At 51.9% G+C, this 26,425-nt stretch overlaps 7 protein-coding genes across 7 annotated transcripts; 3 read left to right on the top strand and 4 right to left on the bottom strand.

Moving 5' to 3' along the window:
- Positions 1-444: 444 nt before the first annotated feature.
- VFPPC_16613 (inositol-3-phosphate synthase) lies at positions 445-2,122 on the top strand (the record flags this gene model as incomplete). Its single annotated transcript, XM_018294366.1, has 2 exons — positions 445-1,760; positions 1,825-2,122. The coding sequence occupies 2 exons, from the start codon at positions 445-447 to the stop codon at positions 2,120-2,122; spliced, it is 1,614 nt and encodes a 537-aa protein (XP_018139826.1).
- Positions 2,123-2,814: 692 nt separating this feature from the next.
- Positions 2,815-6,660, top strand: VFPPC_16614 (DNA replication checkpoint mediator; the record flags this gene model as incomplete). The annotated part of the gene is made up of 3 exons (XM_022429030.1): positions 2,815-5,657; positions 5,713-6,101; positions 6,167-6,660. 3 exons carry the CDS (start codon positions 2,815-2,817, stop codon positions 6,658-6,660), a joined length of 3,726 nt encoding a protein of 1,241 aa, XP_022284166.1.
- A 682-nt stretch (positions 6,661-7,342) lies between these two features.
- On the bottom strand, positions 7,343-8,284 carry VFPPC_18090 (TAM domain methyltransferase; the record flags this gene model as incomplete). Its single annotated transcript, XM_022429747.1, has 1 exon — positions 7,343-8,284. One exon carries the CDS (start codon positions 8,282-8,284, stop codon positions 7,343-7,345), a length of 942 nt encoding a protein of 313 aa, XP_022285159.1.
- A 3,906-nt stretch (positions 8,285-12,190) lies between these two features.
- On the bottom strand, positions 12,191-13,846 carry VFPPC_07202 (phosphatidate cytidylyltransferase; the record flags this gene model as incomplete). The annotated part of the gene is made up of 5 exons (XM_018286108.1): positions 12,191-12,226; positions 12,294-12,755; positions 12,830-13,176; positions 13,247-13,616; positions 13,691-13,846. 5 exons carry the CDS (start codon positions 13,844-13,846, stop codon positions 12,191-12,193), a joined length of 1,371 nt encoding a protein of 456 aa, XP_018139829.1.
- A 3,297-nt stretch (positions 13,847-17,143) lies between these two features.
- On the top strand, positions 17,144-19,569 carry VFPPC_07201 (DNA repair protein Rad26; the record flags this gene model as incomplete). The annotated part of the gene is made up of 2 exons (XM_018286107.1): positions 17,144-18,268; positions 18,319-19,569. The coding sequence occupies 2 exons, from the start codon at positions 17,144-17,146 to the stop codon at positions 19,567-19,569; spliced, it is 2,376 nt and encodes a 791-aa protein (XP_018139830.1).
- Positions 19,570-19,810: 241 nt separating this feature from the next.
- VFPPC_07200 (d-alanyl-d-alanine carboxypeptidase) lies at positions 19,811-20,677 on the bottom strand (the record flags this gene model as incomplete). The annotated part of the gene is made up of 3 exons (XM_018286106.1): positions 19,811-19,841; positions 19,891-20,072; positions 20,177-20,677. The coding sequence occupies 3 exons, from the start codon at positions 20,675-20,677 to the stop codon at positions 19,811-19,813; spliced, it is 714 nt and encodes a 237-aa protein (XP_018139831.1).
- A 1,195-nt stretch (positions 20,678-21,872) lies between these two features.
- Positions 21,873-25,499, bottom strand: VFPPC_07199 (hypothetical protein; the record flags this gene model as incomplete). The annotated part of the gene is made up of 1 exon (XM_018286105.1): positions 21,873-25,499. One exon carries the CDS (start codon positions 25,497-25,499, stop codon positions 21,873-21,875), a length of 3,627 nt encoding a protein of 1,208 aa, XP_018139832.1.
- Between the last annotated feature and the right edge of the window lie 926 nt (positions 25,500-26,425).

Genomic DNA, 26,425 nt, shown 5'->3' with positions numbered 1-26,425 from the left:
CCACTTCAGTCAAATCTTGTCTTCACCAAAAACAAAACATACAGTCTCCTTGCCCGATACTTCTGTCTCTTTGCAGAATCTCGCGGTTGATTCAACTTTGGTTCCGTCGAGCCACGTAAAAAACAACACCCACCAACACCACTCAAATCTTCGCAGATCGAGGCATTGAACCTCGATCACACAGTCGTCAAGACGTTTTCCAATCTCCTCAACTCGTAAGTTGACTATAATATGGCTTTCCGTTCGCCATCTGCCCGTCAAACAGCCCACGCTGACCGGTCGAAACAGGATTCACCACCCGTTCGCAGGAGCCCGTTGCTCAGCCGATTCTGGAGGAGCATCGGACTCAGTCGAGACCCAGTAAAGACAGAAACTTGATATCCAAGCATACAATCTTCTCTGTCTGACCAACTATTTACTTTCGCGCCAATCCCACTTGTCAATATGGCTCCCCACGCGCAAGTTACTCCGGGCTCTACGAACGGGGCGGTTCCCGCCAACGGCACTGCTGCTGCTTCCCCCACCACTTTCGTCGTCAACTCTCCCAATGTCACCTACACTGACGCCGAGATCAAATCCAAGTACACCTACCGTACTACCAGCGTCGAGACTGACGCCAATGGCAACTTTGTTGCTACTCCCAAGGAGACCCAGTATGACTTCAAGGTCGACCGCAAGGTTCCCAAGGTCGGCATGATGTTGGTCGGCTGGGGCGGCAACAATGGTACCACTGTCACTGCTGGTATTCTCGCCAACCGCCGCAACCTCACCTGGGAGACCAAGGAAGGCCACCGCGAGGCCAACTACTACGGCTCCGTCGTCATGGCTTCCACCATGAAGCTCGGATCTGATGCTAAGACCAATGCCGACATCAACATTCCCTTCCACAATGTCCTACCCATGGTCCACCCCAATGACCTTGTTATTGGCGGCTGGGACATCAGCAAGATGAACTTGGCTCAGGCCATGGACCGCGCTCAGGTCCTTGAGCCCACCTTGAAGTCTCTCGTCAAGAAGGAGATGAACGAGATGGTCCCCCTTCCTTCCATCTACTACCCTGACTTCATTGCTGCCAACCAGGAAGACCGTGCCGACAATGTCCTCGAAGGCACCAAGGCTTGCAATGCCCACGTTGAGAAGCTCCGCCAGGATATCCGTGACTTCAAGGCCAAGAACAGCCTTGACAAGGTCATTATCATGTGGACTGCCAACACTGAGCGTTATGCCGACATTATCCCAGGCGTCAACGACACTGCTGACAATCTGCTCAAGGCTATTGAGCAGGGACATGAGGAGGTTTCCCCTTCGACCGTCTTTGCCGTGGCGGCTATCCTTGAGAACACGCCTTTCATCAACGGCTCTCCTCAAAACACTTTTGTTCCTGGTGCCATCCAGCTGGCTGAGAAGCACAACGCCTTTATTGGTGGTGATGACTTCAAGTCTGGCCAGACCAAGATGAAGTCGGCCCTCGTTGATTTCCTCATCAACGCTGGTATCAAGTTGACCTCGATTGCCAGTTACAACCACTTGGGTAACAATGACGGCAAGAACTTGAGCTCCCAGAAGCAGTTCCGCTCCAAGGAGATTTCCAAGTCCAATGTTGTTGACGACATGGTTGAGGCCAACACCGTTCTGTACAAGAAGGGCGAGCACCCTGACCACTGCGTTGTCATCAAGTACATGCCTGCTGTCGCTGACAACAAGCGTGCCCTCGACGAGTACTACGCTGAGATTTTCTTGGGTGGTCATCAGACTATTTCGTAAGTACCTCACGTTTGATTCCATTTTATGTCTGCTAGAACCTGGTAACTAATAATTCTCCAGCCTGTTCAACATCTGCGAGGACTCTCTTCTTGCTTCTCCCCTCATCATTGACCTTGTCGTCATTGCTGAGATGATGACGCGTATTCAGTGGAAGGATTCCACTTCTGCCGAGGGCTACAAGAACTTCCACAGCGTCCTCAGTGTTCTTAGCTACATGCTCAAAGCTCCTCTGACGCCTCCTGGCACTCCCGTTGTCAACGCTCTTGCTAAGCAGCGCGCTGCCCTGACCAACATCTTCCGTGCCTGCGTTGGTCTCCAGCCTGAGTCGGACATGACTCTTGAGCACAAGCTCTTTTAATTACTGATGAACATTGACATGGGATGGGCAGGTGTTTGAACAAGGAAACAGAAATAAAAGGACAAAAAAACTGGTAAAATAGAATTACAAAAAATAGGTAGAGACTACGGGCAACTGTACTGAAGTGCCTGAATAGACAAAAGTTGTCTCGCCAATCAAGGAGTAACTATTTCGTGATGTTGAACAGGCCGTGTCAAATACGTAAGAATATTATATTGTGTAAGAATCTCTGGTAGCGCAAAAGTTGCTGCTAGAGCAGAGAGCATCGTGGCAATGGCAGTATATCCATGCGGATACTGATTAGTCTTGACTGCAATACTCCGTACTTGACTTCAATGTTGACAATTGGTATGCACAATTTCGTGTGGTGGTGAGTTTGTGTGGCATAGGCTGTCTACTGTAGGTGCATTCAGAGGCCAAGTGTGGCTGGTCCATTAAAAAACGCGGGAGGACCCGCAATGGTCGCGCCACCGAAACCGCGTCGCGTCTGTCTGTCTGGAGCTCCCCACTCATTTCACTTAAACACGGCCACCTCGTTGACTGTGATTATTTTACACAATACATTTCCAGCATACACTCGTATTACTCAATTTGAATATCATTGCATCTCTTTTGCCTTTAGTTTTGATGATTTAACCAACCTTTCTTACAACATCGATTAGGCGAATAATCCACGTCATTGCTATACGGCAATGGCTTCATCAAGAGCTTCCTCTCCCGCCTCGCGCGGTGGCTCACCAGAGCCTTTGACGCCGCGTTCCAAAATCAAAGCTCTACTGGCGACGGTAGAGAGCAGCGATGACGACGCATCACAATCCGGCAGGAGGACGAAGACGACAAAATCATCCCTTATTTCTCAATTACCTCGCAAGACACAGAGCCCTCGATCAGCACTAGATGACGGGTCAGACGAGTCAGATATCGCCATTCGACCGAGAGGGAAACTCGCCTCTCGAATGCAGGGCGGACAAAACAAGAATACCGCCTCACAGAGTCCTCAATCTGCACCGGAGACTGCGCGGGAACGCGTACGAAAGTTGCTGCAACGCGAGGAGGCGGAGCAGGATGAGAAGGCGTCGAATGGGGATGACGAGGACGAAGAACTTCCTGTTGCGCCGAGACGCTTGAAGCGACGTGCTCCGATTGATGACGAATCGGATACTGCGGAGAGGGCACCTCGATCGGATAGTCCTGGGTTGTTTGTTTCGTCTCCAATGCGTCCATCACCAGCGAAGAGTGTGGCGGACAATGAGGACTCAGATAATGATTTGCCTGCCTTGAAGTCTGATCGTTTCAAGGCCCTTGTTGAACGGAAGAGACAGGAGCGACTTGCACGAGAAGCTGCTGAAGAAGCTCGCAGGGCTGAAAGACATGCTCAGCAGGAAAAGCTGGCATCTGAGATGGAACAGTTCGTCTCGGATGATGATGTCGATGGAATTACGGACGACGAGGGCGGCAGACGACTTACACAGGAAGCTAGACCTACGAGAAAGGCTAGCAGGAAGGCAATTGAGGAGATGAACCGGGAGACGCAGCGCATGGCGAGAAGCATGCAGCTTGCTCATGAGGCCAAGACGAGGAAGAAGATTTCTAAAGCCAGTCTTTTCGAGCGGTTTAACTACAAGCCTGTTGGTGGAGTAGAGGATGCGATGCCTGTTGCTCATAGCTCCAGTCGACCTACGACGCCGCAGTCTGATGTTGAGATGGGTGATGGCGATACACCGCCGAGCTCGCCGCCAGTTGACAAGCAAGAGAAGGTTACTACTGAGAATGTGACAGCTGCAACGAACGATGGTGAAGGGGCGGTCCAACCAGACGTTGCAAAGGAGATAGGAATCACAGAGCCAAGTGTTGAGGCTGAACAAGAACAAAAGCCTAGGCGAAGGGTACGAGTTCGAATACCTGCCTTGACGTCACACTTGGCTGCGCTCGACTCTGATGACGACCTCGAAATTACGACTACAGCCAAGGACAAGATTGACGCGCTTTTTGCGAATGTACCTTGCAAGAAGTCTGGCGAGGTACAATCGCTACAAATCTTCCGCGCTTTGGCACAAGTCAAGTCTCCTGGTAAGGAGCGTCGCGGAAGAAAGGACCCGTCCAAGATGACACCTGGTGAGCTACAGGCTTATTTGCAAATCAAGGCACGCCAACAGGCCAAGTTGGAGCGCGACCGCCGACTTGAGATTCTCAAGGGACAGGGAATCGTTATCCAGACTGCCGAGGAGCGAGAGAGGCAAGAACAAGAGGTTGAAGATATTGTGGCCAGAGCACGCGAGGAGGCACAGAAGATTATGGAGGAGGAGAGGGACGAAGCTAAGCGACAACTGAAGGAGAACGGTGAAGTCGATCCCCTGGCCTGGGATGACAGTGAGGACGAAGAGTATCAAGATCCAGCGGAGGAAGGTGATGAGGAAGCGTCAGATGTGGAACTGTCGGGGTCTGAGGACGAGGAGGCCGAGGACGTTCAAGAGGATGAGAGCGGCGGCAATCCTCTATTCGAGGAAGAGCCTGAGTCCTCTGGGTCTGACGCTGAGTCGGCTGCTAAGGATGGGAGTGATGCGGATGAAGTAGAGCAACCGGTCTTGAGACAACGACGAGTACGAAACAAGACCGCGGTGCTCTCAGATGACGAAGGCGAAAATGGAGTAGATGCTACTCCCAAACCTGCCAAGGTTGCCAGTCAAATGACACCCGCAGCTGGAAGCACAACGTCTCCCGCTGCTCCGGGCTCGGTCTTGCGATCTGCCAAGAAGACATTTATTCCTGGGCTTCCAGTTCAGGGACCGGCGGGCCTGGGTCTCACGCAAATATTCGCTGGCACCATGGATAGCCAAATGAGCGGTTCTGCCGCCGGACCAACGCAATCCATGATGCCTGACTTTGATCATTTCCCGGATTCCAACTTCTCAGCTACAGCAGATGAACCAGTCGAAGAGATGATTATCGATTCTCAACGGGAGGAGACCCAGGGAGTCCAGTTTAATCTGTCACAATCTCAGATGCATGGCTTGGGAACACTTATGGCCAACGGTGTGCAAACTCAAATGTCTGAGACGATAGAGCTGTCCCAGGATGCAGGTCTGCAGCAACACACTCCTCTCCGTGACCGATTCGTCGAGCCACCTTACTCAACAGTTGAGACGGTGGTTCCCGAGAGGCAGAATGAGGATACGGTACAAGAATCGCCACTTGTCCGCCGCGGCCGCCTCCGACGAAGGATGGACATGTCCATCGCAGAGACGGTCATTCCAGAAGCCAGTGAACCCAGCACACAAGACAATGCCTTCAAGGCCATGGCAGAAGCAGCCAAGAAGGAAAAGAAGCTTCGGCTGACGGAGGACTTTGACCGCAAGAAGAGTAAAGCGAAAGAAATGATTGAAGAGCAAGCCGAGGAGTCTGAGGATGAATACGCCGGTCTGGGTGGTGCGGACGGCGAGGACAGTGACAACGAGTCAAACGGCTCCGTGGAGGAGATGATTGACGACGCCGCCGGCAATGACAATGACGAGCGGAAGCTAGCAGCATTTTACGCGTAAGTTTGCAACAAATTCCCCTTCCAAAATAGAAACATCCTAACCAGGGTGCAGTGACCGTGAAAGAGCCCACGACGAACAACAAGTCGAGAAGCTATTCAAAGACATCACGACAGGCATGCTCCGTCGCAAGCGCGGCGCAGACTTTGACCTCTCTGACTCAGATGACGACGGCGAGGCGCGCAAGCGCATGAAGCGCCGACAATTCGCCAAGATGCAAAAGGCGCTCTTCGCAGACGAGCGCGTCAAGAAGATTGCTGAAAACCCGGGAAACCAGCATTCCTGCGAACCATTGAAGACCGCGGCAGCGACGACGAGATTGATTTCATGGATGTCCTGGACACGCCGTCTCAAGCGGATTCAACTTCTCAAGACGACAACCCGGAGCAACATTCCGCTACCACCATTCCAGACAGCCAGCCCACACAACTGCAACCGCTACCGTCAAATACACAAGCACCAGCGAACCCGCGCCGCACTAAGAATGGCAAAAAGCCCTCCAACATAGGAGAAGTGCGCGAGACGCTCTCCAATCTCCTCGACGAGCCGCACGGGTCTATCATCCCCGCCACGGAAGCCGGTTCCGACAGCGAAGACGAGGAGTACTCACGCAGCGACAAGGAGAATCAGAACCATGGCGTCGTGGACAGAATCACACTTAAACGAAATGCGTCGTCGGCAAGTTCCACCGTCCGCATGGCATTTACTACGCAGACATCCTCGTCGTTCAAGGTGCCTGCCTTGTTACGACGAGCAACCACCAATTCTACACTCATGTCCGGGTCTTCGGGCTCGGCGATGAGCAGCGCAGGCGGGTTCGGTGAAGAAGCCAAGATTAAGAAGGGCGCGGGGAAGAAGAGCGGCATAGGGGGCTTTGCGAGGAACGAGCCTGCGAATAAGGTGCAGGAGAGTGAGAGGAGGAGACAGGAGCGGAGGGTGAAGGGCGCAAAGGGGAGGATAGGCATGGTTGGTGGGATATTGGGCAGGGGATCGTTTGAGTAGCTGCATTTGCATTTGTGTTTTTGGTTTGGGTTTGGCGCAGAGGTTTGACTTGGTGTTGGATAGGCGTTGTGTTGCTACTGTACTAGCAACATGGTATAAACAATTTATGATGTTCTACGGTTACCTACTTGACGAGGATGCTTCCGCCTTGCCTAGACAATACAAGTGAACACTGTTTCTGACATTCACAGCAGCCCTTCATGATCAAGGTAGCCTCCCAAGAAGGATGTGAGAACCAACTGTTTGTTGGTGTACATTTAGCTGGACACTCACATTTGCAGTATGGTTTCAATCGAAACATAGATTGTATTGCTTCTATTTTCAACAATCTAGTTATATTTCCCCCTGAGATGAATCCCAACAGCAACGCCAAGTCACGTGTGGCATCATGATGCCTAGTACGCTGGTGTAAGACGTGTCTACAGACATGTAAATACGATACAAGTCTGACTCTGTAGACATATAGCTAGAGGCTTCTCCAATGCATTTGCCATCTCAACCCCCAATTGTTCAACCATGTTAGCCGCTTGAACTGATCCAAGCTCCGGCCATGTAAGTCTAAATCCGCCGATGCTCAAACCACACACAGCCCATCCCAAATCCAGTCGCTATGCCCACAACGCCGCGCTATAAGATGAAACAAAAGAAGAGAAAGAAAGAAACAAACGAAACGCCCCCAAAGTCATTTGCTCTTTTGTGCCAGGAAAACTTCAAACCCACAAATAAGCTTGGGGTCCGACCTCGTGGAACTCCTCACACTTGCGTTCAGCATCTCCACCTCCTCGGCCGACCAGCCCAGCACGTCCCTCAGCAACACGGCCGTCATGCCATCCACCCCATCGCAGAGATTGACCGCCATCATCGACCCAATCTCCTTGCTCCGCTGGTCCTTGGGCCACTTGCCGACGGGCACTCGAAAGGAATGCCGGTCGACGGTCGGGAAGCCCGCGTCGGTGCACCAGCGTCGGATGTAAGGCACCATGTCGAGTATTCTTCCGGTCTTGGCGCACGCCTGCGCCAGCGCGTCGAAGAGCTGTATGATGGGGTGGTTGGGGTGGTCTGCGGCGACGGAACCGTCTTCAAAGTCGAAGTGCGGTGTGAAGTCCTGGAATTCCACCCATCCCCCTGGCTTCAGGGCGTTGTGAATCTGGCGAAGGAGGCGTGGCCAGTCTTTTATGGAGGCGGCCATGCACCGGCAGTGGATGTAGTCGTACTTGTTTGTCTCGATCCAGTCCAGCTCGACGTCGTCTATGAGGAAGTTGACGTTGGTAGGCACCCAGGTCGGTTGGATGGGGCTGAGGTCGTTGCCGGTGATGGCGGCTCCGGCGTATAAGTCGCCCATTTGGATGGGCCAGAGTCCCGTTCCGGTGCCGACGTCGAGGATCCTCATGCCGTCGGGCTGGATGGGCGCCAGGAAGAGCCTGTCGTCGAGGAGCCGCGTCATGGCGTAGTGCAGCATGTCCAGACGGTCTTGCTCGCGCTCGTCGTTGGGGAAGGGGTACGCCCCGGCTTGGTAGGCGTGATATCGGCGGTTGTGCTTCCATTCGTAGCGGGTGATGGAGCTGCGGATGGAGGTGCTCGCGTTGGAGGGTGCTTCCCCAAAGGTAGAGTCATCGTCGTTCATGATGTTAGGTTCCACCATTGAGAAAACTTTGTCGAGTTTATCAAAGATATTAAAAGGGACCTCCTTGGTGGTTCACCAGTCCCCCAGGCCGGCTGGCCCCCAAGACAAACTTGTCCCCGAGTCGAACGAGACGTTTGCCTGGGAAGGAGTCAATGGGGGATTTGTCAAATGGCGGCTGTTTTGAAACAAAATATCAAATTCTTTTTTATCCCTCGGCCGTGCTGCGTCGTCTGGTGCATTGACCTCCCCGATCCTTCCAGACACCAGACACCCTCCCGTTTGTTGCGGCAGAAACGGAGCAAGAAAAAGTGAGGAAACGCAGAGATGGAGGGACAGAAAATTCCAATGAGTAAAAAGTGAATTTTATAAATGCCTACTCAGCATGGTTGGGCCTTCCAAGGACAATGAGCAAGCCCAACGCGGCAAGGAGACAATTCTCGTTTCAAGAGGAAGGCCGAGGTACCAGTCGCTCCTAACGTGGCGAGGAGAAAGCAGAGAAGGGCAGAACAAGGCAAAGCAAAGACGTGGTGTATTGACAACGCTGCTTGGCAAAGGATATAAAGGATGTAGATGCAGTCTTGACAAGACGACTTAAGCAGGCGGATCAAATTGTTGCAGGCCACGCAGAGGCTGGGAAACAAGGATGCCTGGTCTGGTCCAGTGCTGAGAAAGAGGAGAGAAAGAAGGAGGCTAGAATATTCTTGGCAGCGTAGTGTGCGAGTGAATGAATGAATGGATGAATGAATGTGCCCGAGTCTGTGCTTGGACTGGCCGGAGAATGAATGTTGGTCAGGCGCGGCGCTTTGTGAGTAATGAGAATTGGTTGGGCACGGATCAAGACCAAGACCAAGGGTGGGAAAAAAAAAATAATAAATAGATAATATAACAAGATTAAAAAAATACAAAATTGAGAGGGATCATAAAAGTAGGTCGGCGAGGCGAAGGGTGAGACGGGGCAGGCGATTGTCGACTTTGAAAAACGTGAAGATGAAAAAAGTGAAAGTTATGATGAGAAAGAAAATGAAAAAGCTTTGAGAGGCAAAGTAACGTCGTGAAAGCCCAAGTATTCTGGAACAAAGTCCCAGACGCAGAATGCCGCCGGCACGCCGAGGAAGCAGAAGCTGTCAAGCTGCAGACTTGAGCAGAGGACACACTCGGGCCTGACTGCTGAGACAAAGGCAGCGATGAAAAACGTGGAGATGGGCGACAAGGATGGGTCAAGGTATCTATTGTCGAACGTTTATGTTGCATGGGTGTGGTCAACGTGGATGTGGATGTGGTCGATGGTGTGGTCGGTGAAGTGGTCGGTGATGTCTACTTAATTAATAAGTAGTGTGTCGCTTCTTTGCGGTCGTGGGCATCAAAGCGGAGAAATAGAGTCGCATCCAAGGCAACGTCACGGTACTCGATGTATATGTATGTATGTGTGTGTGAGGCCAAGGGGAAAAAGAAATTGAGTGCTGGTCGGTCATGACGGGTCAAGTACTTTTAAAGTTTCAAGGTGTCGAGGAATAACATGTCAATGTGTAATTTGTGTGGCCAATGTGGAGAGGGATGGATGACATTCGGAACTTGGCATGGATGAGTTGACATTTGAAGACACGAGCACGAGGTGAAGTGCATGGACAGAGTACGTACATACTTTACGTACCTAGACTCAAGTATATTCATACGCAGATGTTAATACATGCGGAGTACTCCGTACATTCATATATTCATACTTTTACTTGAGTACGGAGTACATACATGTGAGTGTAGAGGACGCAGAACAACGCCCATGCATGCATGCAGGCAAAACGGCCAGACCAGGGTCAAGGTCAACTCAACGGTCGTGCCATTGTCGAGATGGATGGACGTGGAAGTACTCCACAGCTTCAAAGCAACGCAGCAAGCATTATTACTACCTTGACTCCTATTGCAGCATGATTACTTACCCCATGGAACATGAAAAGATCGCCGTGTCTGAGATGCGCTAACAACAGCTAACAACGTCGCGTCTCATCGTCACCAACGCCCGACTCCAACAATACTCATCATTCAATTCAACTTGGACTGCCTCACTCAACTCCTCTCAGGTCACAAACAGCACAAGTGCACTCCATCACTCTCGCAAGCACCAGACACGTTTCCCAATCGACCGCCCTGCGCCCCGAGCACCCATCCTCAAGCTCGTTCATCCCCTTCTTGGGGGCCATTCGCCCATTCGCCGCTTAACGAACATGACATTCACCACTCTCACACACCCTTCGAATCACCACCCTCAAAAGTAAGCATCCACGACATGGACCCAAAAAAAAAACAAAAAAAAAAACAGGGCGCAATCCCATCCCCGTCCCCCAAAGTAGACCGAACGCATCGCCCAACCTATGAGCTTGCAATCAGACCGAGCGAGAGCCGTCTGGCTTCATGTTCAGATCGGCCAACTCCTGCAAGCCAGCCGTTGCGCCGCCTCTTCCGCCCAAGTGTGCCACGCGACGGGCAGGGGTGGCGGACCTGAACGACAGGTACGATGTTTGTGTACAGGATTAGGTACATGTACAGAGTTCTTTAGAGTCTGATGCTTGGCCTTTTGTCATTGCTCGCCAACCAACACAATTTGGGCTACGGAGGAGTACGTAGATCGGATGAGGCAAGGGAAACATTGAAGACACATCACAAATTGTGGTGCCCGTCAGCATGTTCCGCGCTTCCAGAAGCATTTTTAAAATAAGACGCGCCATAATTCATTTTAAAAGCATAAAAAAGTTTGCCCACGTCATGCCATGGCCATACCTTGCCAACAATATCGTGTCATTTCTACGTGGACTCTGCTCAACCGCATCTGGTCCATATCCTTGATGCCTGCTGCTTAACCTCGGAGTATTACATGTATCATTGCTCCGACGGTTGTACGACACAAACCAGACTTTGACTGCGCCATGCACAGCACCAGCACATGTACTGAACTGTACAATATTTGATGTGCGACGACTAGACAGGCATGCCATGCCGCCTGCTCCGTCGCAAGCTCACTTGCAGTTCTTGGCGAGCGACAGCCGTGTCGGAGTTCCGGTGGATTTATTGCAACGTCTAAACGCCCAAGACTACCTAGGTAGTCGGTAGAGTTTCCAAGGTTGGTGCGGCTGCTGCTGCTAAAAGCGGCAAGGTACTTACAGTAACATACTTCGCACTTGATGCTGAAATAGGACCAAAGCTGGTGACATGTCACCTCGTACAAAACCACGTGTTGGAAAGGGACGGCCCGAGGCCAACCAACCATATCGCCATCAGCTACTGCCTTTATCATTTATTCTTTAAGAATCTTGGACGAGTTGGTCATCTGCAAAGTATGCAGGAATCTTACCGTGCTGTTCCTGCACTCCAATCGCAATGACGATATCATGACAGACGAAGGGAACGAGGCTCGCTCACCCGCTCCAACACTCGCATTAACCTACATACATTGTCAATCAACATGAATCCGGCCCTGGCTACCCACACAAGCTACTTTACTTGATGGATCACCATGCTCCGCTACAAATCATCCCATCTCACCCCAGACATAGACAGAACCAGGCCGGTCCGTCCGTCCAGCATTTACTTGGAGGCCCCTTGTTATTATGCTTCTGCTTTATGCTGCTGCACTCATCGTCCGTGTGCTAGTTCAGGCTAACATTGAAAACAAAACACCCCGTGTTTCCCCCGAGCTTACGCCACGTGCTTGTACAACAAGAATAGTCTCACCCACCCACAGCCGCGCCGCTGTGATAAAATAAAAATGCGAGCATTGTGCTTTTGTTGAAGGGGTGAATTTTGTTAACATGGAAAAGTGACCATGGGAGAGAAATTCCGCAGCATGTATAATCGCCGCGGCCAAAGCTACATGATAAGGAAAGAAAATGACAAAAGGCTATCATATCAACCCGTCTAGCTGCTGATTGTTTGCTCAACGCATGCAAGGAACTAGATGTATACGTCAGTTTCGGCTCACCAACTTGACTGCGGACACTACCATTATGAAATATCTTACCTTTTCAGACACAACTCCCTGGTTGCCCAAGTACCGCGACATGGTCTTGACCAGCTCAATTTGCTCCTCTGGGCTCAGGCTCGTAATCGCAGTCTCGAGAACCGTTCCGACATTGACCTTGTGGAGGGAGATGAAGGTGTGGTAGTACATGTACGCAAAGAATCCCATGATGAACTGGCAGTCCATGCGGTCAGTGATGCCGCCGTGTCCTGGAATCGAATCGCCGAAGTCCTTAATCTTGAAGCTGCGCTTCAGCCCCGAAGCGAAGAAACCTCCAAATGGAGCAATCAAAGACGCAAATGTCGCCAACGCGAACGCGTGAAGTTGCATCGGGGCAAACGTCAATGAGAAATTCTTAAAGCTTTCCGGCAAAAAGAAAAGCTCCGGCATGTAGTAGGTGCGAGGAATGAAGACGGGATTCGGTTCGCATTTGAGCCCTGTGAAAATGGTGGCTCCGAGGTCCTACAGGTTCGTCCGCGTGAGTAAAAAATGTCGACGACAACAGCACATGAAGCATCAGGGGGGTCTTCTCTTACATTGACCGGACAGATGAAATACTTGGACCGAATCATCAGATTCACAAGTACCATGCCGAATAGCACAGTTGCAATCCAAGCACCGACAAATCCTTCCACAGTCTTCTTGGGTGACAGCTTAATGAGCTGAGTGCGGCCAAAGGCAATGCCACAAATGTAGGCGAAAATGTCATTGGTAATGACGAGGGCGGCGGGCAGGAAGAACCAAATCATGCCCTCAAAAACATTATTCATGACGAAATGGGCCTGAACGACGATGAGGTACAGTGCCATGTGCGTCCATGCAAAGTTGGTGAACTGAAACTTGTAGTGTCCAGCCTGAAGCGAGGCAACAAAGAAGACAAAACCTGCACTGGGAGTTAGCTTCCGTTGAAACACACAGATGCAAAATTTGCATTCAAATCAGTCACGGCTTACCAAAGACGTAGAGAATGAAGCTGATGAAACGATGATGTGTGGCGAGAGGCAGCAGCACCTTGTCAACCAAGACAATGTGCTTAAAGTAGTAAATGACGCTTTCGCCGTAGAGAAAATACATGGTGGTAGCCAACCAATACCAATTGAGGCTCTTGGTAGATCGGAGAGATCGCGCCCGGCTCGGAACGTTGGCAATGGCAATGACTTCTTTGAAGGAAACGATTTGGACCACGGTGACGATGATGATGATGTAAATGTGGCCCATGAAGAGGGCGGTAAAGAACGCGGCTAGCATGCAAAGTGTCCAAAATGTTCGAGTAATGAAGTTGGCTTTTTTCTTCTGGTACTCTTCTTCGGGCGTGGGCGGCTTCTAGACATGGCACATATTGTTAGCATAACCCAGTTCACAAACCCGGAAAGTTGCAGTTGCGCCACAACACAAACCTCGTCGACAGGAGCAAGTTGGGATATCCTTCTGGTCCGGGTAGGAGAAGTGCCTCCATCTTCACTGGCATCGCTGAAGCTGGAACGGCGACCTTCAGAGCCGCTGGCCTGGCCGTTGCCGTGGGGGAACCTAACCCCTCTCTTTGATCTTCCCATGGTTGATGTTGGGATCAACTGCTGAATATACCGCGTCAAAACAAAAGATCAACAAATTTGGACCCGCGCTTCTGATTTGTATTATCGAGTGCGCTCAGTATCTACCGAGAAGGGTTGTGGCACAGCAGATATGTCGTGGCGGCAGTGCGTTGAGTGGTTGTCGCGGCTCGTCCGGAAGGTCGTGAGGTCAGAGAATGAAGCGGAAAACAAGGAATGGGATGCGCCGTAGGTAGCAGGGGCAATTGCTCGCAGCAGAAAGCCGTAAGCTTGTCCGACAAGGCGAAAGGAAGTATGCTGGACTGCCCAAGGCGTCGCTAGCAAAGAGGAAGGGAAAGTTGAGGGGAGGGGCTCAACTGTAGGACTGAGAATGTCGTCCGTGATACCAGGGCTGGCGGTTTGAAGATTTGTGTTGGTCAGTTCGGACTTGATGACGATGCGGAGCGGCAGACTCGTCTGTCCGACTGGTGCCAGTGGTGGCACTGGGCCTGGGGCTGGTTGAGGCTTGCGTTTTTTGCGCGGTGTGGTTGGCTGAGACCTGGGAAGGAGCTTCGGCTGGGAAAGGACTGACGGGAAGGAGCGACTGCCACCACTGGTCTTGCCTGGGCAGGCTCGTACTGCAGACTGAAGCCTGCACACAAGTGGAGTTGTGTCTGGTTCACCTCTGAATTTCCCACAACATTTTACAATACCGTTGAGCCTAAAACATGGACACGGGACATCACTTCGTTTGCCTTTGGAGGCATTTCACCTTGGCTTCGTAAAGCTACTGGGCGTGAAATAAAGACACTGCTCTATTGCGCTGCAGCTACTAACCTCATTCAGTCTCATACCCCGAATTCCCTTCGCAACAAACACCGTACGGCCGCCCAAACCTGCAGCTTGGCTGCTGCGAGGCTACTCTGTAGCTACCATACTCCATGCTTTGTGTCAGCTCGAGATTCGTGGCTTGCCCCGAAAACCCTGTTTCCGTCATCATGCTGAAGGGACGCTCCTACGTCAGAATGGAGCTAACCCGTCGCAGCGGAGTGACGGAGCCATTCGGGCCAGTCCAACGACCAACGGTCCGCATCTGAGGGTGCAAATATTCGGACTTGGGGAATTAAATACAAATGGCCGAGTTAAATTATTGGTGTTGTGCTGAAAGGTTTAGTGATCCCGTCTCAAACACCTCGTCCTCAGAAAGATCGCCAGTTTTTCCCTTTTGAGACAGGGGCGGACATGGCTTCAGCCACAAGCAGCCAGACAAGCCCATGTCTAATGTGCATCAGGGAAATTGGGAGATGCCGATTTCTTCTTGGCGGGCTGGACAGTGATTGTGCCAGCTGTCCTGGGACCCTGCGATTGCTGTCCATTGGGGTTTGCATCACCCAAAAGTATTACCACAACAATGTTCAGGGTGTCGCATTGCAGTGCTGTGCAAAACTTTGACTGCAATGGTTGCACAACAGATGTATGGCGTGGCATTGGGAGAGCATGGGGAGCTGTTGGTCCCTCATAACCTCCATATCACTCCAACTGCGTGCTTCACTTGAGTGAACGCGTTGAGTCGGAGTACAAGCAGGACAACACAGATGGACTGGTGGGTCCCTCGGTTTGGGTCCTCATCACAAGCAAGCACAGGTTCATTGCATGCCAACCACATTCAATGATTGGAGGAGCAATTTGCCGTTCTTCATGGACCCAATTGAGGTCGATTTCGCAAGCTATTCCAGATTCTATTTCGCGGCCTGACAATATCGATCCCTGAGCTTGCTGTTGGGCTTGCTGCTGTCTGGCGCTTTGATGTGCCTTTGCAGCCTGAGCTCTGTCGAATTCTCAGACGGGTCATCCGGATGCCAGCAGTCAAACACCAGAGTCTCCCATGCTTGCAGATACCTTGTAGCACCAGGCAACTAATTTGAAAGATTAGCTCTCCATAATTCGAGGCAAGGCCGCCACCGTTTACGTCTTCGTTTGCTCGCCTGTCGCATACCGACCCTTTGAGTAGACCAAGAACAGTGATGCTGCGGGTCGCCTCACGGCACTCAAAAAGCTACGAGATACCAGATCTCGTGGTATGGGCGAAGTAAGCCGTGGTATACGTAGACCCCGACAAGCCATGCTTCGCCACGAGGCGAGTGTCGCACACGGTCGTATCAATTTAGATCTCGGACACAGCGCTGTCGTGTAGCTCTTATTGACCATTTCGTCTTCATTGGAATTAGAGACCAGCTGGCACGCGTGACATCTCACGCGACTATTCCAGAGCGGCGCTGTACTGAGCCTGAATTGCTCGGAATTCTGTTGTAAGATTCAGACCACTCCTTGATATTGGCTCCCCGTCCCTGCTCTCGAGTCTATTCTCACTTAGCATACCTCTGTACACTCTTTATTACTCTATACAAATAATTTGTCCTGTTGCACAAATATGGCCCGTTTCATCCTTGTCCTACCATCAACACCCACATCGACGTCTAGTTTTGGCTCTCGGCCGTCTCGACCAGACACTTGTCTGCTTCGTTAGATATTCGTCTCCATATTGCCCTTGTTCATTTGATATTTGATAGCGGCCGCTATGTCTTGACCTCAGCTTACTTGAATTGGCACTGCCAACTCCACTCATCATTGGTCTGAATAATCTGTTACGATCTGACTACCCACAAGATGTTGGGGCTTCCGTCATTCTTTGGGAATTACTTACACTATATATACCTAGGCACATAGCCAGCCAGAGGAAATTGAAATTTGTTCAATGAACGTCCTAGGCTACTCAAGTATGCCGGTTTTGAGCCTATTGCTGATAAGGTTGACTAACCTGCTTCCCATAACCTTGCACTACCCAATACACATTCGCAGATGGACAAAGCTGGGAGGCCATTGAACTGATCTTGAACTAAATTTGGCTATATATGTGCAACATGGACAGATATCGACTATAAAGCCGCCCAGGCGTCATAAGGACGGCGCTAGGGCTGGTACTTCAATGCCAGAGTCCATAAGTATGCAGTTGCGGCTCTTTCTTTTTACGCAGTCTCTCTGCCTGTCTGGGATTTGACTTTACACCAGACAAACTTACATTGGACCATGGGGGTGTGTACATGTTCATACTACTAGACAGGTTTGACAGGTCGGCTTTGTGCTGCCCGGTACCATTGTGAGTGCGGGGCAACAACGTGACCGCGCGACGACTTGGCGATTTCCATCTCCAGTCATCTCAACCACATGCACGCCTGTTTCGCGTCCACGCAATCTGCATCACCGGCTTGCGTATCGCTTGCGGAGGCAGTGCAATGACACCGCTTTCCGCCTCCACACACAATGGACGCCGACGAGTTTTCCGATGACGGCTTTGACGACCTGCCGGATAATGCCTTTCAAGAGCTCGAACGAAACGCCATCCAACTCACGCAAGCTCAGATAAAGCAATCACCATCACAAGATGAGCCAACAAGGCTTTCGAACTATGGTTGGGAGGAGGAAGACGATGATCTGGACAATACCGAAGTCACAAACGATGTTGGTGTCCCCATCGGCCGGCCAGTCATCAACAATTCCATGCAGCAAATAAAGCAGCAGCACCAACACCGTCCGGAACCAACTGCTTCACAAGTTCAGCGTCGACCGATACCTCCTGTGCCGAATCCACGATGGAATCCAACCGTCGACCCAGCTGCTCGCTCCGCTTCAGGTGCAGGGCTGATTCCCCGTGCCCCGGGCATTGGAGCTTCGAATGCACCGTTTTCCGGTTCCCAGGCGTTCCAACCCCAGCCTTCGATCCAGGCAAGCCAGTTTGCTCGACCGCCGCTTCCACCGAACCGCTTTCCTGCATCTCAAGCCTCACACACTGGCCAGCCCGGTGACATTGTATCCGCTCTTCAACAGCGAGTGCGTGCACTTGAATCCGAGCTCCATTCTGCCCGTGGCGAAGCCTCCATCATTCGCGCAAATGCCACCAAGGCACAGCAAGACTACGATGCTCAGGTTGCGCGCCTCAAGAAGCTCAATGCCGAGCAATTGGACAAACAAACCAGGATCGTGGAGGCTGCAGTGGCGGCTGAAAAAACAGCTAACACCGAACTGCAGTTTTTGCAGAGAGATATGCGGGAAGTAAATGACCGAGCCAGGAGAAGAGACACCATTGTTGGGGGGATCAATACCACGCCGAAAAAGGCCGCCAAGTCGTGGGGATTCGCAGACGGGTTTGACGAGATGGACATCGCCGTTAGTCCCAGCAAGGGTCAGGGGCGAGGCAAAACTGGCTCTGTAGCTGCTAATGTTGGCGAGCGTACGCCTAGCAAGGGGAAAAGGAAGCGGCCCGTCATGGACAGTCCTATTACTGCTCTGGAAACTTCTACTGAGGATGTCGTTATGGGCGATGACAGCAGGAACAATCCAAAGGATTCTCATCCAGTCGTTGTGGCGGCACCAGCAGCCCCATTTGAAGTATGTTTATTGCTTTCGTTTTGGTTTCGTGAGCTAATTGTCTTCCTAAGTTCCTTCAACTTGTGCTGGATCATGGTTCATTTCACCAGCAGCCGCCCACCTTCGATACACTATCTCGGTTCACATTTCCCTCTGATCCAGCTACCTCGTTTGCTTCCATGATTTTCGAGAAGTTACCTCTGATGGGAAACCCCTATCGTCCCATGCAGCTATTGGTCGACTTCACCGAGTACATGGTCTCCTTATGGACAAGATGCGTCGAAGAGCAATTTTGGGAGCCGGTAAAATACCTCGTGTCTCTCATCTCATTTACTTTTGATCTTCACACAACCTCTGTGGCACCGTTAGTGGTGCCAAATTTGGTGCCTATTGCTCAATCCACTATCCTCACATTGGCGGATGCCAGACGACGGCTCCCAGATGGCAATCTGTCCAATAGCACCGAGTATGGTTTCTTGGAAGAGCACATTGACACGAAGCGGCTGCTGGGTCTTTTATATGCATCCGCACTATCATGTTCGATGACGCCAATCGAGACGGATAACGGCTTCGAGTATACGTCTAATGGATTTTGGGCGTTGATATCCATGGAAATGGTATATTTGCTTTTGACTCCAAAGCAGAAGCCAAGTGATGTCATGGGCATGCTTGAATTGCTGTCCACCTCGGTGCTGCCCACATCCATAGGACCCATCAGCGCAGAAGTCGAGCCAGCCGTCATTTCGCGAGCCATAATAGAACTTGTTTCTGCCAAGTTGACAGAGCATCCACGAATCCCGCTGTCTCCCAAGCAGAGAAGGTCAATCAAGCTGACGGCGCTACGAACACTCATTGCATTCTCATTGTCGCCCTTTGGGTTGCTGCAACTGGCGGTTCACGAAAACGCCATTCCACGCTTGGTGGCATGTTTGAGCGCGGCCATTGACGAGCTGTACGATCAACCAATTCCACCTAACATCCTCCCACCTCTTCCAGACTCTCTCAAGCAGTCGCTGAAGTTACCTGAGTCGACGGCATCAGCAGATTTGTATCGCCTTATTTCGCAAAGTGTGCTTTTAATACACAAGCTTGTGACAGATTCTAGCACAGCTAATGTTGTAGAGGTCAGTCAGAAGCTGTCCATGTCCCACGGCGGAAGTCAACGGTATCTCTTAGCATTGGGCCGTCTAGCTTTTGCAGAGGAGGATTTGGTTATTGAGGCTGGTATTGAAGGCGAGGTTGTGGAAGCAGCTCACGAGTTGCTGGAGATGGCTGTTACTCCGGATGAAGGAGAGACAGTAAGCGAGGCGTTTGGGGCGTGATGAGTGCATTACGGGTGTGACAGTTACGAGTTATGTCGAATTATGATGAGATTCATATGTCGGGTTAAGGTTCATTTTGGGTATTAGATGAGCCGCATGTGTATAACAAGTATATATTGGATGTGTGTCTAACAGGTATATCGTACATCAAGAGAAGCAACAGGCTCATGCTATCAGCAAATGACAATTTTCTTATATTTATACACGAAGTGTCTACACTATCGACATGGCAAAAGCCTCCTTACGCATTGTAGCTCACATGGACATGGTCCCTACAAAGGTTAGCCTTGGTCGAAAACATTGTTGCTGGAGTGGACATACCAGTGATTCTGAGTTACGTCGCCTCTGTTGTCCATGGTGCGCCACTGCTCCCATGGCTTCTCCTGGTTCTTATCCGTGACGGGATGCCAAATCTTTTGACCCCAAATAACGTACTTGAGCTTAAGAGTTTTGCGGTTGCGCATGACCCATTCAGCAATCTCTTTGCCCGAGAGCGTAGGCACCTACATCCGTTAGCTATGTCAGTCCCGGCGATTATACAGCCCAGCCGTCAACTGCACAAGGCAGCGTAAGACGAGCCAAGGGGAAAGGCAGAGTCGAGACTTACACCACCAGCATCAGAGCACATCATATCAGTCGCCAATCCGCAACAATGGTCCGAAGTCCCAGGACACTTGCAGCTCCTCACGCACCCAATCTCCCTCACCCTCCCGGGAAACGCAGCAACAATCTTCTTAGCCCCCTCCACGCTACTCTTCTTGCAGGCGCCGAGGGCAGGAATCTTGGGCGCCTTGTAGCCGCCGAACCCGGTAGCCTTGCTGTTACAGCACTTCATCTGGCTTGGGCCGGGGCACAGGTTGCCCACGGAGCTGCCAGCGCAGTCGGACGCCCAGCGACAGTTACCGGCGGCGCCAAAGTTGCACTTGGGCTTGAAGCAGCATTTTATGTTGGCGGCGTCGGCGGGACAGGCGCCCTTGACGGTGGTGCCGCCTGCTTTGGTGCAGGATGCGTCGGTTGTGCAGACGCCGGCTTGGCCGTTGGCGTAGCAGGGCTCGTTGGGGGCGGCGAGGGCCGTCGAGGCGAGGAGGATGAGGTGGGTGAAGCGCATTTTAGGTATGCTTTGAAGTTGAGATTAGGGATGTTCTGGAGAAATTGAAGGGACCGGTGGTTGAGGGAGGTTTATATATGGGTTTGGGAGATTTATATAGATGAGCTTGGTGGCGGCATGTTGGAAAGGGTTGGTGTGATGTACGCGCTGGTATCTACTTTGGGTAGGTGATGGTCTTTGTTTTCTGGGGATATAATTCGCGGGATGGTTCACGTTTTGGAGGCGTAGGCTGTGGATGAGTGTTCTTGGGCAGGGGATGTCGTGGAGTCGGGTCAGCATGTCCGATGAAGCTTATTTGGGAGGTTAAATGGCCGACGAGCCGGTGGCTCATCTGCTGACTTGCAGATGGGTTGATTTTGGTTAAGAACTCGGAACTTGTGTTACAGTGATTGAAGTGGCTTGGCGGTCATGCTGGGCGTAGGAGAAGAAGTGAGCTGTGTTAGAGAGCCTATTTTTGGTCCAAAGGGCTGATGATCGTCAAAGCGACTAACTGAATCTTGATTGCCGTAAGTGAAAGACTATTAGACGTCTGGTAGAAACAGGATTGACTGTGGCTGTATCGCCAGCATAATGTTTGTCCGATCTTACGGATCTGCCCTGAGGCGTCCGCGTCTGTGGCTTCATGGCTGTCATTGCCAAGAATGCCTTAGTGCGCGAGAGTTAAAAATAAGCTTGTGTGGCGTGCATATCGAGATCCGTTTCCCTGCCGGAGGACTCAGCTGAGTTGACTCCACCAGTTAGATTGACGAAGATAGACGGGCTGAAAATTTCAGTTATTAAAGGAGTGTTGCAATGCATGGTGATTACTGCGCATATAGTGTTGATAGTTAGGCCGGGCAAATCATATGGAGTTTCTGAAGTGACATTATAGTACGGATCGTGGGTGGTTTGTTTAAATTGATTGGTGCGTGATGCTGGGCAATCTAGAGACCTGGACTAGCATTATGCTGAGGAGCTTTGCGGGATATCTGCCGAAAGAGACGCTCCATTGATGCAGAGAGATAGCTTTAGTTATATCTGTTGACAAGAGTTATGAGGAGGATACTGCTAGGCGTATGCTTGGTTAATATGACTGCTCACCAATTCACCATAGTTTCTAGCGAACTCTTGTTGAAGTTGAACGAGCTTCAATAGATACACAAGTGACATCAGACGAGAATTTATAGCAAGGTGAATATGTACATGAGCGAGGTCTTTAGGAGAACCCGAAAAGGCCACCACCGCTACCACCACCGCTTCCACCACCACTTCCACTTCCACTTCCACTTCCACTGCCTCCTCCGTTACCACTGCCGCTACCACTGCCGCTTCCTCCATTGCTTCCTCCTCCACTACCACTCCCCCCTCCGCTCCCTCCTCCGCTTCCACCCCCGGAACCTGCAGCACTACCGCCGCCGGATCCACCGCCGGATCCACCACCGGAGCCGCCTCCCGATCCCGAGCCCGAGCCTCCTCCGGAACCCGAACCGCTTGAACCACCAGCGCCTCCGTTCGCACCACCGTCTGACCCAGAGCCTGAACCAGCGTCTCCTCCTGATCCGGAGCCGGCACCGCCAGTGTCACCTCCAGAACCAGAACCAGAACCAGAACCAGATGTGTCACCGCCTGAACCTCCGCCTGCACCACCACTTGCACCGCTGCCTCCTCCCGAGTCCGAACCTGAATCGGATCCTGAGCCCTCGCCTCCGCCAGAACCAGAAGTAGAACTGCCACCTGCGCCGGCGTCACCTCCAGAGCCAGATCCAGTGTCAGAGCCAGAATCTCCTCCATTTCCTCCACCAGAGCCAGAAGCGGAGTCTGAACCGGACCCTGAGCCACCATTTGTACCTCCAGCACCACCTCCAGCACCGGAATCTGAACCTGACCCGTTGCCATTGCCGCCTCCAGATCCAGATCCGTCTGAGCCGGATCCTGAGCCACCATTTGTGCTGTCGGCGCCACCTCCAGAACCTGAATCTGAACCTGAATCATTGCCGCTGCCGCCTCCGGATCCGGAATCAGAGCCGGCTGCTTCTCCATTTCCACCCGCGGAGCCAGATCCTCCATTATCACCTCCAGATCCCGAGCCTCCATTGCTTGCTCCGTTATCACCTCCAGATTCAGTTCCAGAACCAGATCCTGTGTCTCCATTGGCGCCCCCAGAGCCTGAATCTGTACCCGAGTCGCCGCCACTCCCGCCAGTGGAACCTCCTGCTCCAGAGTCCGTACCGCTTCCATTCCCTCCATTCCCAGTATCGGTAGAGCCTTCATCAGAGCCTCCGGCCCCAGAAGTCCCTCCATTATCTCCACCTGATCCAGCGGCACCATTGTCATCGGAACCACCCCCATTAGAACCGCCATCACCATTGGTACCCGTTCCTGTATTATCACCCGTGTTGCCGTCTGCGTTCCCTGCCGCTCCGTTATCTCCAGAGCCGTTGTTTCCAGGGTCACTTCCATTGTCACCTCCATCACCGCCGGACGCACCAGCTGAACCATCCCCATTAGAACCTCCGGATCCGTTGCTGCCGGCGTCACCCGTGTCACCGCCGGCACCGCCTGACGCCGGGTTCTCTGCAGAGTTATTATTGCCTTCATTTCCACCTTCATTGCCATTTGCTCCATTGGCCCCTGTGTCGGGATTCCCCGTGGAGCCGCTGGAGCTAGGATTTCCACCTCCCTCGCCGCCAGTATTGCCGTTGCCATTGTCGACTCCATTGGGGGATCCATTGGCACCGCCATTGTCTCCAGAGTTGTCACCGGTACCGTCACCGGTGTCTGCAGGGCCACCACTTCCTCCCGTATTATCAGGAGAGCTGCCATTTCCGCCGTTATTGTCTGGCGAGTTATTACCACCTCCATTTTCGTTAGGTGAGCCACCGGTACCCCCATTGTTGTCTCCCGAGTTACCCGTTCCTCCAGAGTTACTAGGAGAGCCGCCATTACCACCCGTATTATCAGGAGAATTGCCATTTCCTCCCTCATTATTAGGAGAATTGCCATTCTCACCCGCATTATTAGGAGAATTGCTGTTTCCTCCCGCACTGTCAGGAGAGTTTCCATCATTCCCCCCAGAGTTGTCGTTTCCACTTCCCGCAGCAGCATTGTTAGGCGCCCCAGACGCCCCCAAAGGCATATCCGGAACACCGTCACCATTGCTATCAACATTTCCGCCAACAGTCGTGTCCGGCACCCCATCTCCATTCGTGTCGATCTTGCCAGCAGCATTGATACGCGGCTTCCCCCCAACGCCACCAACACTTCCCCCAACTCCGATATTGGCATCAGGCGTACCATCTCCATTGGTATCGATGGTTCCTCCTGGTCCGACGGTGGTGTCCGGCGTGCCATCCCCGTTGGTGTCAACGCCCCCGTTGGGATTTACACTAATGTCAGGCCTGCCATCTCCATCGAGGTCAACTCCGCCGTTAGAATCAACAATGGTATCTGGTTTGCCGTCGCCATTCGTGTCGACACCGGCACCAGGGCCAACTAATGTGTCGGGTTTGCCGTCACCAGTTGTATCAACTTTCGGGCCTTGAGGTCCGACTGCAATGTCGGGTTTTCCATCGCCGTCGGTGTCTACGAGACCACCTGGCTGAACTGTAGTATCTGGCTTCCCGTCTCCGTTCGTATCTATAGAGCCATCTGGTAAGACGTAAACGTCGGGTTTGCCGTCATTATCAGTATCGATGCCTCCATTGGACCCAACGACGGTATCTGGCTTTCCATCTCTGTTTATGTCCACTGGAGTACCGGCTTGAAGGCTGAGATCTGGGCGTCCGTCGTTGTCTGTGTCTGCCGCAGGGCCAGTTTTCCCGTTACTTGATACTCCGGTCAGACGATTTCCGCCTTCTGGATTTCCGGATCCTGCGCCGCCGGTGCCTAGGCCATTACCATTAGAGCCTTTAGTACCCTTGGGGCCGGTGTTACCCATTCCTGGGCCACCAGTTGTCCCATAAGGTGTCTGCTCGTTAGGATAGCCACCAATACTTCCAGAATTTGGAACACCTGTATTTGCATCAGAATCTCCCAGGCTACCAATATCTCCATACACGATGACAGGAGCCTTGCCTGGTGCCGTGGGTGGCAGAGTAACCCGCGGTTGGCCTGGCTTAGCACCGGGCAAAGGTATCACTGGACTGTTGCCCTCAGGACTGCCCACAACAGCAATTGGGCCAGCTCCAGGCAAGGGCTTTCCATTCGCACCAGTTGGAATAACAGTTATGGTTTTAGCACCGGCACCGGCACCAGGGACGGTAATAGTTGGGATGTGGTCTCTAAATCCAGGAACGCCAATAAGAACCGTCGTCGGTGCGCCAGGGACCGCCGGCTGAAGAGTAATTCTAGGTCCGTCACCACGTGCTCCGGGGAGAGTAATAGTGACTGTTGAATCTTCGCCAGTGTTGCCTCCTTGGCCTTTAGGTTCGCAAATTACTACCGATCCGGCTTCGTATTCGTCCTTCGGGAGTTTGGTGAAAACGGTTGGAGTAGAGCACTCTCCTGTAACTTTGCCGGTAACGAACGGGATATGTGTGGGCTCGAAATGAAAGATGGTTCCGGGATATCCAGGACGGCTTGGTGCCTTTGTTGATACAAGATCCGCTGAACCACAGCCGCAGAGAGGTAAAGTGAGAGTGACATATTCTGGATGTGCCGCCGTCGTCTTAGGAGCTATACCGCAGATATTGGGACATTGTCCTGGCCACTCAAAGTATTGTGTCACAACGACTTCCTTAGCCACGACGTAGTTATGCTCTGCGATGGCACGGGTTGACAGGAGAGATACCAATGTCAGAGCCTTTGCCCCAACGAGGCTGTTTCTGCTGGAGTGGTTGGTCATGCTGAAACAAGCACCAGAAGTCGCCAAACGCGACTTCAATTTAGAAAATGAAGGAATCAGAAGAAGGAACGAAAAGGCTAGTTGACGGGCATAGACCGTATCCCGCGTTCGCCGGACAGATTATATACATAGGATAACAAGGTTGTAGGATATGCTATACACTACTACCGTAGTGCCTCCCTGGTCCGCGGAGCCGACAGTACGAAAGGAATGGAGTGACATCCTCTCTGGGATAAAACGCAGATAACTACTGTCACTAAGCTGCACTGCCAAGCTGTTTCCAGGCGTAAACATGGTGATGAGAACCAGTCGTGTGCCATCTATATACTACTCGAGGCAGCAAGGCCTAAGACATACGTGTCAGGCATACCAGTGTCCATAGGTGAGTCCACTTTCCGGAAAGCTGGTGACATATCGCGTGGTTGATTGACATGATTTCTCAGAAGATTTCCTGAACAGGAATCCTTCTTTGCTAGCCTGGCCCCCATATCCTCTAACTTCTATAGGATGTCTCTAGCAAGATTGTGGGAATAGTGCGGGCCAGGTGTCAGATCACCAGCTGCAATATAAGGGAATACCAGTTAGTGCATCCGAGATATGTTTTACGGTATATGTTATGCCTTTCCTGCATGGTTGATGCGATGCCACGACTAGCAACACAGTTGGCGGTATCTGGGTACTTACTTCAGTTCAAAACTATCTCTTTCATTGCCGCCTGGCGTACATTGGCTCAATCCCTTCACTCTTCAGATGCTAGCCAAGGCCAGATTCTCGTCATTCGTCCGCAAAGAATTTCTCAAGAGACACCAACGAGACAAACCAAACGCGTCTGGATGGTGAAGAAGAACGGGACATTGGGAATAACAGCTTTCTGGAACGCTGCGGAGCGGGTATGTCTCACGATGGATCTACACTAGCGCTCGATG

Source organism: Pochonia chlamydosporia, chromosome 7 (assembly GCF_001653235.2).
Source record: "Pochonia chlamydosporia 170 chromosome 7, whole genome shotgun sequence".
NCBI classification, from domain to species: Eukaryota; Fungi; Ascomycota; class Sordariomycetes; order Hypocreales; family Clavicipitaceae; genus Pochonia; species Pochonia chlamydosporia.
This window is presented reverse-complemented; position numbering and strand designations above follow the sequence as displayed.